Consider the following 13,180-nt stretch of genomic DNA (forward strand, 5'->3'; position numbering starts at 1 on the left):
GGTTGAGAGGTACTGACTGGAGATAGTTTTGCTCACCTCCACACACAGCTTGGGCTCTGGTATCCAACTCCTGGAGAGGGGCTGGGCGCTCCACTTCTCTGGCATTGCCCGCGGGGAGAGGCAGTGAACTGGGGTAGCATTGCTCATTGCTCTCCAGCGAAAATCGCCATGTGTTGGAGTTCACCCCGTTGAACGAGAGGGTCGCGTCCCTACGCCTTTGGGTCGGGGACAGGTCTCTCACTGTTGTCTCGGCCTACAGGACGAGTGGCAGTGCAGAGTACCCGACCTTCTTGGAGTCCCTGGGAGGGGTACTAGATAGTGCTCCGACTCCATTGTTCTCCTGGGGGACTTCAACGCCCACGTGGGCGCGACAGTGAGACCTGGAGGGGGTGATCGGGAAGCACGGCCTCCCAGATCTGAACCCGAGTGGTGTTCAGTTGTTGGACTTCTGTGCTAGCCACAGTTTGTCCATCACGAACACCATGTTCGAGCACAAGTGCACGTGAGACTAGGACACCCTGAGCCAGAGGTCGATGATCGACTTTGTAATCGTATCATCTGACCTTCGGCCACGTGTCTCGGACACTTGTGTGAAGAGAGGGGCCGAGCTGTTGACCGATCACCACCTGGTGGTGAGTTGGATCCGCTGGGAGGGGAGGAAGCTTCTGAAGCTTCTTCTTTTATTATTAGGGTCCTCGCAGGACGTTGTCCTTCTCGAGCCCTAATAAACAGCGCGATTACAATAGGGTCCTCATGGGACGTTGTCCTACTTGGGCCCTAATAATTCAAGGATTCATTCAAGGATTCAAAGGAGTTTATTGTCATATGCACATAGGAACATGTTCCCTGCACAATGAAATGTGTTTACTGCATTTAACCCATCCTAATTGCCAATTAGGAGCAGAGGTCGCCTTTACGGCGCCCAGGGACCCAGCTCTAGATGTATGTCCCTGCCCTGAGTCACGAGCAGGGCTGAGCAAACCTTGACCGGCTTCATGACACACTTAACAAACAACAACACACATAAGCCGGTCCGGTACATAAACACACATAAAAGCACACACAAGGAAAGAATTGAGAAAAGAAAAAACCTCCATTGCTGCTGTGTTGAACACACACAGCACCACTGAAGCAAAAAAACCCATAAGCACAGAAAAAAGTCACAGAAAAACAATAAACAATCACAGCAGACAACAGATGACAGCCGAGACTTGAATGTGTCCAGTGTTCAGACAGACACTAGACACTAGTAATCAAAATAGTAATAGTAATCACTAATAATCAAAATAATAATAATAATAAACAGCACAATTACAATAGGGTCCTCGCAGGACTTCGTCCTACTCGGGCCCTAATAATAAACAGCACAATTACAATAGGGTCCTCTCAGGAGATTGTCCTACTCGGGCCCTAATAAATAGCACAGTTACAATAAGGTCTTCGTAGGACTTTTTCCTACTCGGGCCCTAATAAAAGGACAAGTCATTGTACCGCCTTTGACTTTTAACACACATGACCTAACGAAGATCTTTATCGCTCAACTACCAGTACAGTATGAGAGACAGAGCAATCACATAATATAAGATTATCTGAATCACAAAGTCCTAGTTCCTAAAGACAAAGTCTACCTGTTCTGCATGCACAATGATTGTAATAATTATGTTCATGGCTTCAACAAAACTACACCTAACCCTAACCTTTTACAAGAAAAAGATAAACACAGTCAGTAGGATGTACTGTGGTTTCATCAATATTAACATGGAAATCTCTGTTTCATGCCACAGTTCAGCTTCCCGGATTATGTGAACAAGGAAGTAAATGGGTGGAGTTGGTATTTTAATGAGCCTATTATCGGCAGAAAATGCCATTGGGTGGTACTGGATCTTTTCCAGGTCTGATAGATTTAATCAAATTGTTTTCTAAATATCAGTTTGAACTGTGGTTGACTGGACAAGGTGCTGTTTGGGGGTCTCAGTCCAAGATAAAAACTATTGGTGTAGTTATAAGTCCAGGCAGGAAATGCTTGTGGGGTTTGGGCTCTGTTTGTGGTTCAGGGGAGCAGGTAAAGAAAAGGCACTCAGTTGCAGTGTTGCTACAGTTACTTTGAAAAAGTAATCCAATTACTGATTACTCCTTGAAAAAGTAACTTAGTTACTTTACCGATTACTCAATTTTAAAAGTAATTAAGTTAGATTACAGTTAGATTCTGTTTTGCCAATACTCAATTTATAGTCACCCTTTCTTGACTTCAATTAACATAAATACTTGTTTTGTAAAAATAAAAGACATCTTTGTTAACCTCACATTTAACTGTTGACAGCACTGTAACTGTAAAACATAAAATTTCTAATGTAAAAATGTCTTTGATAAACTGTAGCTCTGAGTCACCACGCTTTGAGAGACAACTCTTTTTCAACTTGGAGCTGCTGGAAAAAGCGAAGTTGAAAAGCTAGCAACTCGCTGAAAGTGGGCGATTTGGACTCTTTAGTCGAACCCGACCTTCACTTGCCCATGGGATTTTTAATGCTGCAATCAACCCACATTAAAAAAAATAATAGTAATGCACAGTGACTCGGAGAAGTAACTTTAATCTGATTACTGATTTGGAAAGATTAATGTGTTTGATTACTCGGTACTGAAAAAAGCAGTCAGATTAGAGTAACGCGTTACTAAAGGCCCCTTCACACATAGTGCGAATTTGGTCGATTTGTGCATAAAGTGCGCATGAAGCAGGAATCGTGTGCAAAATGTGTAAAATTGTAGCTGCCTCGTACACCTGTTGCTACAAGTATTTGCACACACCAGTGGCTGAAAGACAGAGTGTGTGTTGTGGAAGCCCATCGATCCTTCTCACGGCAAGTGTCGGCCACATTCCAAGTGACGCACACGAACATTTGGCACTTAGAAAATGTGTGTCCATTTGCACTATTAAGACGACAACAGTCAGCAGACAGTCATTGTCAAGCTGGCAGTGAAATTTGTCTGAGTGCCCCAGGACTGTGAAGTTGCCAAGTGCACATGTGGTGTGCCAGAGTGTCTGCTCCCCCCACAACATGTGTGCCTGTGTTTCGTGCACTCTCCCCGCTCCCCCAACACGTGTACGTGTGGTTCGCGCACACCTCCCCACCAGGTGAAGTATCTCTCATCTGATCACAGAGTGACATCTTGGTATGTGTGCTGACAGGACAGTGGGTGTGGCTGGCTGCCCACAGCTGTTGAGACATCTCCGGTTCTGGACATCACAGCTGCAACACATGTCCTGTGTTTTGATGGACATGCGCGTGTGTGTGTGCTTGTGTGGAAATACATAAAAACGGACCGTCAGTCCATTTGGACATGCAGCAGGCAATCTGAATGTCATGTCTGACAGGACACAGGTGTCAGGCCGTGAGGGCTGTCAGCAGTGCACCGCAGGACCAGGACAACCCAACAGTATGACATACGCCACTTTCAGTCATGTATCAGCAAAAATACGCTGTACCAAATGCTGTTTGGTAATGCCTGTACTACCCTAACATACTTCTCTGCCACTCCAGACTTCCTCATGCAACACCACAACTCTTCTCTTGGCATCCCGTCATAAGCTTTCTCTAAATCCACAAACACACAATGTAACTCCTTCTGGCCTTCTCGATACTTCTCCAACAGTATTCTCAGCGCAAACATTGCATCTGTAGTGCTCTTTCTCGGCATGAAACCATATTGCTGCTCGCAGATCTTTGCCTGTTTTCTAAGCCTAGCTTGTACTACGCTCTCCCATAACTTCATGCTGTTGTTGGTTTAAAAAAATTGAAGGAAGTATTTGTCAGTAGACAGACTGGTGTCCTGTCCTGGGTGTACCCCGCCTCGCGCTCTATGGCTCCTGGGATAGACTCCAGCCCCCCGCGACCCTTAATTGGACTAAGTGGTTAAAGATGTGTGTGTGAGTGTCTCAGTATTTTTGCTTGAAATGGCTTTAAACAATCAGTTATCAAATTAGTTTGCCATTATTCAACAATTATGTGGTTTGCAGCATTTGTCTTTTATTCTACAGGGATGTTCAGTCCAAGCCTCCTGGGTTCCAGCCACCTACCGTCGCCCGAGCCCATGGCTGACAGCAATCCTGGTTACCATGTCAATGGCACAAACCCCCCCTCCTCAGAGTTTGAAAACGAGTCACTCGAAACCCAAAGCTCCAATGTAATCACACGTGGCAACACCCACATTGACATCACAATTGCCACAATGCCTGCTGGATATCCACCACCTTCCTCCTCAGCAGTCACACCAACTCTGCATTTCACAGAGCCTCCTGATTGGCTGGCATCTGTGACATCATTGAGCACCACCTGGCCGATCAGCAGCACCGTTCAGCATGATATTGGTAACCATGGAAACCACAGTGCTAACATTCCTGAAAGAGTGCAAGCAGTGACAGGAGACAGTGGGGGCTCATGCAAAACAGTCGTGATTGTTAGTCAGAAAATCCAGCAGCTGATGCACTTTTAAAAATAGGAACTTCAAAAATTAACAATAAAGTAAATGCAGCTAATTTTTTAAAATTTATATAATTCATGTTCGTTCAATGAAGTACTAACTAAAATAATTAAAAATAATTAAAATACAACAAATAAAAATATATGATGAAATTCTCTTATCACCTGAATTTCAATCATGAGTTTTGAAGCATAAAAGTTGCAACAAATTAATGACACCTAACCAATGTTAAAGATTTCTTCAAGCTCATTTATGTGTTGTTGAAGTCATTTTTTTTTTTACTTGTTTGGGAGGTTTGTGACTTAAATACTGACAACCTGTGTATTCATCATTATTAATAGTTAATCCTATGTTGATGTTGGTGATTTTCTCTGATTTTCTTGTCTCCGACTCCTCCTGGAGAGGACGCCGGTTTCGCAGACTGAACGGTGCCCCCTAAAAATTGGTCCACCCTGCCTTCACTGCACATGCGTCATTAGCCACAGTTCACTGATTATCACCTTGTTTCTGCTTAAAACTGCACTCCAGTCATCATCTATCTCAGTGACAGATATCTGAAATTTTTGTACAACAATCATTTCCACATAAACTCAGCATTATTTCATCCTAAAAGACAAAAGAAGCGATCAGAGCGCTGCCGCTACATGGACTGCTAGCTGTTGCGTTCACTGCGCGTCTGTCATTTCAAAGCTTCACTGAATATCACCTTGTTTCTGCTTAAAACAGCCTCATTTCTGCTTAAAACTGACATTAGAATGATTTAAGAGGTTTTACCTTTATAATCTGATGGTTAATAATCACATTAATCCATTTGATTGGTTTGGAGGAAAAAATTCTTACCAGCTGCTGAGCTCCGTTTTGACGAATGCGCAGTGGAGGCAGGGCGGACCTATTTTTAGGGGGGGACCGTTCAGTCTGTGACACTGGTCCTGATGCATGTTAGCTCACCAAAAGCTGGTACCCATTTACACCTGGATGCACCAAGACAATGCAGTTGGCAGGCAGCATGAGTGGGATTTGATCCTATGTCTGCATATTGGCAGACCAGATCTTTAGCCACTCAGCTACCTGCTCTTCAGTATTATTATTATTATTGGTAGTAGTAGTAGTAGTAGTAAAATAAATTTCAGGAATAAAAGTCCACGACAACAATGCAGAAAAACCTCAAACTCAAGAGATGATTAAAATAATCAAGAGATTCGTGTTTTTAATGGTGTGGGTCCTAATCCCCGTTTTTCATCAAGTATGTCGTCTATTAAATGGGATTAGTTTCTTCAGACAGACTAACCTGACTGTGTCTTTGTCATCCGGAGACCATAAATGATCAGATTACCGCCGTCTCACTCGCTGCTGTCCTTTGCTCGTCTTCATTCCCTCTGGAGGTGAATACTAATGAACGCGTGTCCTCTCATCTGATTTGGCGCTTTCTGTTCAGTGATCACTCAAAGTCTAATGGCTCTCATTCGGTTTATGGAAAAATACAGAAAAATGAATGAATGCTTGAACTTTAATCATTTGTGTGCACATGAACAGTGAAAATCAGTTCATTCAAACACATTAACTCAGTCATTCCTCCATTTGCTGAAATTGTCTGATTACAGCTCGTCTGAGAAAGCGTTCACTTTCTTCACAACTTATAAATATTCTCAGAACAGCTACACAGATTCGACATGTTCTAATCCAAAGGGCGCAATGTGGATATCGGTTTTCTCTGACAAACAGGGACATGGACTTTAGGCAAATATTGTGAAGAAATATTTAAAGGTTTTCTCACAATAATTGTCATCTGGGTAAGATGACCTTAAACCCAACATGTGGAAAACATTTTATAAAATGGAGCCTTGGACAAAAGTGGAGCAGTGGACATTATTAACCTCTGTGTTCTGGACCAATCTGACCTCAGAACAACTAGGACAATCCAGATGCACGTATGTAGGTCAGTCCCTCCCAAAAAGGGTATAAGCATTCTTAAATAGGTGGTGAATGCACAGCACGTGTGCTTGTTTGTACAGCAAAAGGTTCCCGGTTCAAGGTTGCTCCTGTAGCGAATATTCAGGCCTCACATAGAGGCACCATAAAGATGTAACGAAATTACATGCCTCGTAAAGGGGGACCATAAAGATGTAACAAAATTAGTCAATTCTGGATTGGCTCCCACGCGGGCACCAAAATAAATGTAATGAATAAGTAGTTAAACTCTGAAATTTAATTAGATTGGCCTAGGCCTCATTTAATGGGTCACCGAAATAATTAATTTTAGGGTTTAATAATTATTTAATTAGGATAATTTACTCGAGGAACCACCTATTTGAAGCATAGGTACTTTAAACATTCATTAATTGATCAGTCTCAGATTAATTAATCAGTCTCAATATAATTAATCAGTCTCGGGTCTGAAAGTCTGAATTCTACGATACGATTGACCAAAGGTTTTCTTCTGAACACAAAATGAACCACAACAGAATTATTTACAATTTATTTCCTAGTATACAAGAAAGGAACAGTTTACTGGCATTTTTGTGGACAGTGATTAAATAAGTTCATTTATGGACACAATTTGCTTAACTCATGAGACATGAAAGAAAGAGATGAAGCTTAAAGACTTTAAGTAAATAAATCTGATTAGAATTTATTTATTAAATTTGAAGCCAATTTAAAAAAAAATTATAAAACAAACATATGAATATGTTTAAAAATAATAATAAAAAGAAGAAGCCACTTTGTATCCATTGACAACAAACCCTTTTTCTGGAACCATTAACTGAGTCACTTAGCTGGTCTGTTGAAAAGGTGGTTCGGATGGCCTGTCTGTCCGTCGTTGATGTAGGCTCTGCAGCGTGCTCACTTGGGTCAGGGGTTAACTCAGTGGTCTCCCAGGGTGATCCCAAAGGCTTGTGAATGGCTGGCTTTACCGACAGGATGGCTGCTTGCAGTGAGGTTGTCAGCTTGTTGGACCCCAGAGGTGGAAGGTGTTTGTTGAAAATGGTTTCTGGTAGCTTTTTAAAAAGCTTGTTGGAGCTGGATTAAAAATCTTTGTGAATTTAGAAAAAGGTAAAAACTTTAAGAGCGTTGGAAAAAAAATAGCCGACAGAAAAGGAGAGTCGCTTTTCTGTATATTCGCTATTATTTTGAAGTTCAGCTCGGAAGTTCTCTTAAACTTCAAAAGACTTGACGAACCTTAAAAATATCAATTTGTTAAATTATCAAACAATAATGATGAGTGAATGAAACAATGAATGGATGCCACGTGGTGGCTTAGCTTAGCTTAGCATGGGGCCTTGTTGATCCAAAAGTAATTTAAGTGTTTAAGAAAGGAAGAGAGAGAGCGAGCGAGCGAGCAGAAGAGTTGCAAGAGCGGCAAGAGAGCAGCCAAAGAGAGCTCTGTTCTAACTTTTTAAAAGGGGACTTACGTCACCAAACTCCGCCCATTTAGGGTGTGTAATCTCACAGAAAACTTCATGTGTTCACAGGGCAGACCCAAATGATTCAACTATTTAAACACATTAACTATTTTGGTATACTATTGTTCTAAGACACTCAAATGGATACTCATTATTAATCATCACTTAAACACTCCATTTGGTCAAAACAGAATATTTTACCATCAACATATTGATAACGCAGAAAGATCACACTTAAACACACATCAGTTGCAAGTAACACATATCAATTAAATGGAATACATGCAAAGCATTTTGTTTGATTAATTAATACAAACAACATTAGAAGTTTTATATATGAATAAGAATACTGATACAATTTTTTTAAACAAAAGGTCTTTTCCTTTGCTTAGACCTAAAGATAAAAGCTGATTGTCAAGACTCAGAGTTTATAGCCATGTGTTATCATGGGGGAAGGTTCTGGCCTTGGCGTGAAGTCATACATTTGGGCTCTCCTGGCCTGGCGAAGCTCAGATTCTGATGTGAAGCCATTATAATGTCATGTAATTCATAGTGACCGAAAATTCACCGGAAAAAAGGGCAAGGGCTGCCTTTGAAGAACTTGGAGTTACAGTTCTGCTTTTGCTGCGAAGCACAGTGTTGGCCCATGGGGGGGGGGGGATGTCTCCATCTTATCTACAGATCTCCAGATGGCACATATGACTTAGGAATTTCCCAAGTGAGAGTGAAACAATCTCTGTCCTTAGTTCAAAACTCAGGTTTTTGTTGAGACCGCATTAATGTATTTATTTAATTAGGGCAAATCGAGGCCATGCTACCCTCCTGCCTATGCTACTGTAATGTGACATTGTGTCAGGAAGGGCACAAAACTTGAACCAAATAAAAATGTAGATTCACCTCAGATCTGGCATAGCGCCCCTGAGTGAAAAAAGGGAAAAAGTGAAAGAACTTACCTTTTTAAATTTGGGATTTTTGTGCATTATTGTATTTGTAATGTACTGGATTCTTCTTTTCCTGGGAAAGTATTACTTTAATAGTAATAATAATGATAGTAATAATTAGGGAATTGGCCTTGTGTGGAAAGTAATCAGGTGCTGTTTTATTTTTACTGACATGATGGTAAAGTTCAGAGACAAGATTAAGATTTAGGGGGGCAATGGTCTAGTGGATAAGTGGTGAGCTTGAGACCAGAGGGTGTTCGGTTCAAACCTCTAAACAATCACTAAGGGCCCTCAGGTAAGGTCATTAATTACTGGTGTGTAGTGCATGTCAGTACCGTGACATCTGTGTGTGAGTGGGTGTGCAAATGTGAGATGTTATTGTAAAGTGCTTCTGATTCAGATGGAAAAGCGTTATACAACCCCTGGCAATAATTATGGAATCACCGGCCTCGGAGGATGTTCGTCAGTTGTTTGATTTTGTAGAAAAAAAGCAGATCACAGACATGACACACAGTCATTTCAAATAGCAGCTTCCTGGCTTTAAGAAACACCATAAGAAATCAGGGAAAAAAAAATTGTGGCAGTCAGTAACGGTTACTTTTTTAGACCAAGCAGAGGGAAAAAATATGGACTCACTCAATTCTGAGGAATAAATTATGGAATCACCCTGTAAATTTTCATCCCCAAAACTAACGCCTGCATCAAATCAGATCTGCTCGTTAGTCTGCATCTAAAAAGGAGTGATCACACCTTGGAGAGCTGTTGCACCAAGTGGACTGACATGAATCATGACTCCAACACGAGAGATGTCAATTGAAACAAAGAAGAGGATTATCAGTCTCTTAAAAGAGGGTAAATCATCACGCAATGTCGCAAAAGATGTTGGTTGTTCACAGTCAGCTGTGTCTAAACTCTGGACCAAATACAAACAACATGGGAAGGTTGTTAAAGGCAAACATACTGATAGACCAAGGAAGACATCAAAGCATCAAGACAGAAAACTTAAAGCAATATGTCTCCAAAATCGTAAATGCACAACAAAACAAATGAACAAATGGGAGAAAACTGGAGTCAACGTCTGTGACCGAACTGTAAGAAACCACCTAAAGGAAATGGGATTTACATACTCAGCCACATGGGGTGTGCAGCCAGTACATTCTGAGTGCCGGTCCCAAGCCCAGATAAATTGGGAGGGTTGCGTCAGGAAGGGCATCCGGCGTAAAACAAGCCAACCCAACTATGCAGACTCAGAATCGAATTCCCATACCGGATCGGTCACGGCCCGGGTTAACAACGTCCGCCACTGGTGCTGTTGCCCAACAGGGTGCCGGTGGAAACTGGGCTACTGCTGGGCGAAGACGACGACGAAGAAGAGGAGGAAAACGTTGCCACGAACAGCGGGAGAAGAAGAAAACTAGAAGGGTGGAAATGAGAGTGGGGACTTTGAATGTTGGTAGTATGACTGGTAAAGGGAGAGAGCTGGCTGATATGATGGAGAGGAGAAAGGTAGACATATTGTGTGTGCAAGAGACCAAGTGGAAGGGAAGTAAGAGCAGGAGCATTGGTGGTGGGTACAAGTTGTTGTACCATGGTGAGGACAGAAAGAGAAATGGTGTTGGGGTCATTTTAAAGGAAGAGTATGTTAAAAGTGTGTTGGAGGTTAAGTGAGTGTCTGACAGGGTGATGAGTGTGAAGTTGGAAATTGAAGGGGTGATGATGAATATCATCAGTGCATATGCCCCACAGGTAGGTTGTGAGATGGAGAAAGATTTCTGGAGTGTGTTAGATGAGGTGGTGGAGAGTGTGCCCAAGCATGAAAGACTGGTGATAGGAGCAGACTTCAATGGGCATGTTGGTGAAGGGAACAGAGGTGATGAGGAAGTAATGGGTAGATATGGTATCAAGGATAGGAATGGGGAAGGACAGATGGTAGTTGATTTTGCAAAAAGATGGAAATGGCTATGGTGAATACCTACTTTAAGAAAGGGGAGGAGCACAGGGTAACATATAAAAGTGGAGGAAGGTGCACACAGGTGGACTACATTCTTTATAGGAGATGCAAGCTAAAAGAAATCACAGACTGTAAGGTGGTAGCAGGAGAGAGTGTCACTAGACAGCATAGGATGGTTGTTTGTAGGATGACTTTATAGGTAAAGAAGAAGAAGAGAGTGAGAGCTCAACAAAGGATCAGATAGTGGAAGCTGAAGGAGGAAGACTGTTGTGTGAAATTTAGCGAGCAGGTGAGAGAAGCACTAGTTGGAGGGGAAGCAATTTTAGACAATTGAAAGAGTACTGCAGATGTGGTGAGGGAGACAGCTAGGGCAGTACTGGGTATGACATCTGGACAGTGGAAGGAAGACAAGGAGACTTGATGGTGGAATGAAGAGGTACAGGAAAGCATAAGGAGAAAGAGGTTGACGAAAAAGTTTTGGGATAGTCAGAGAGATGAAGAAAGTAGACAGGAGTAAAAGGAGATGCGGCGTAAGGCGAGAAAAGAAGTGGCAAAAGCAAAGGAAAAGGCATATTGCGAGCTGTACAAGACGTTGAATAGTAAGGAAGGAGAAAAGGACTTGTACCGATTGGCCAGACAAAGGGACAGAGCTGGAAAGGATGTGCAGCAGGTTAGGGTGGTAAAAGATGCACATGGTAATGTGCTGACAAGTGAGGAGTGTGTGCTGAGAAGGTGGAGGGAATATTTCGAAGAGTTGATGAATAAAGAAAATGAGCAAGAGAAAAGGCTGGATGATGTGGTGAGAGTAAATCAGGAAGTAAAAGAGATTAGCAAGGAAGAAGTGAGGGCTGCTATGAAGAGGATGAAGAGTGGAAAGGCAGTTGGTCCAGATGACATTCCAATGGAGGCATGGAAATGTCTAGGAGAGATGGCAGTAGAGTTTCTAACCAGATTGTTTAATAAAATCTTGGAAAGTGAGAAGATGCCTGAGGAGTGGAGACGAAGTGTGCTGGTTCCTATTTTCAAGAACAAGGGTGATGTGCAGAGCTGCAGTAACTACAGAGGCATAAAGCTGATCAGCCACAGCATGAAGTTATGGGAAAGAGTAGTAGAAGCTAGGCTTAGAAAACAGGTGAAGATCTGTGAGCAGCAATATGGTTTCATGCCGAGAAAGAGCACTACAGATGCAATGTTTGCTCTGAGAATACTGTTGGAAAAGTACAGAGAAGGACAGAAAGAGTTACATTGTGTGTTTGTGGACTTAGAAAAAGCTTATGATAGGGTGCCAAGAGAAGAGTTGTGGCATTGTATGAGGAAGTCTGGAGTGGCAGAGAAGTATGTTAGGGTAGTACAGGACATGTACAAGAATAGTGTGACAGCGGTGAGATGCGCAGTCGGAATTACAGACTCATTCAAGGTGGAGGTGGGATTACACCAAGGATCAGCTCTGAGTCCTTTCTTGTTTGCAGTGGTGATGGACAGGTTGACAGATGAGATCAGACAGGAGTCCCCATGGACTATGATGTTTGCAGATGACATTGTGATCTGTAGTGAGAGTAGAGAGCAAGTTGAGTCTAGTCTGGAGAAGTGGAGATGTGCTTTGGAGAGAAGGGGAATGAAAGTCAGTAGAAGCAAGACTGAGTACATGTGTGTGAATGAGAGGGAGCCCAGTGGAATAGTGCAGTTACAAGGAGTAGAAGTGGTGAAAGTAGATGAGTTTAAATATTTGGGGTCAACTGTTCAAAGTAATGGAGAGTGTAGTAAAGAGGTGAAGAAGAGAGTGCAGGCAGGGTGGAGTGGGTGGAGAAAGGTGGCAGGAGTGATTTGTGACCGAAGAATATCAGCAAGAGTGAAGGGGAAAGTTTACAAAACAGTAGTGAGACCAGCTATGTTGTATGGTTTAGAGACAGTGGCACTAACAAAAGACAGGAGGCAGAGCTGGAGGTGGCAGAGCTGAAGATGTTGAGATTCTCTTTGGGAGTGACAAGAATGGACAAGATTAGGAATGAACATATCAGAGGGACAGCTCAGGTGGGACGGTTTGGAGACAAAGTCAGAGAGGCGAGATTGAGATGGTTTGGACATGTGCAGAGGAGGGACCCAGGGTATATAGGGAGAAGGATGCTGAGGATGGAGCCACCAGGCAGGAGGAGAAGAGGGAGACCAAAGAGGAGGTTCATGGATGTGCTGAGAGAGGACATGCAGGTGGTTGGTGTGACAGAGGAAGATACAGAGGACAGGGTGAGATGGAAACGATTGATCTACTGTGGCGACCCCTAACGAGAACAGCCGAAAGACAAAGAAGAAGAAAAGCTAAATGAAAGCCATCATTAACACCTAGACAGAAAAAAACAAAGTTACAATGGGCTAAGGAAAAGCAATCGTGGACTGTGGATGACTGGATGAAAGTC

The 13,180-nt window shown here is 42.6% G+C and overlaps 1 protein-coding gene across 2 annotated transcripts in view; it reads left to right on the top strand.

Annotated features, from left to right (window-relative positions):
- Nucleotides 1-13,180, top strand: part of corin (corin, serine peptidase) — a 55,443-nt gene that overhangs the window by 8,101 nt on the left and 34,162 nt on the right. Inside the window, exon 3 of one of the 2 annotated variants that reach the window (XM_034164543.1) lies at nt 4,034-4,363. In XM_034164543.1, coding sequence (XP_034020434.1) covers nt 4,034-4,363 — 330 coding nt within the window. Of the gene's footprint in view, nt 1-4,033; nt 4,364-13,180 lie in introns of those variants that run through there. The other variant, XM_034164545.1, reaches the window with a different exon arrangement.

The sequence above is a fragment of the Thalassophryne amazonica genome, chromosome 23, assembly GCF_902500255.1.
Source record: "Thalassophryne amazonica chromosome 23, fThaAma1.1, whole genome shotgun sequence".
In the NCBI taxonomy this organism is placed as follows: domain Eukaryota; kingdom Metazoa; phylum Chordata; class Actinopteri; order Batrachoidiformes; family Batrachoididae; genus Thalassophryne; species Thalassophryne amazonica.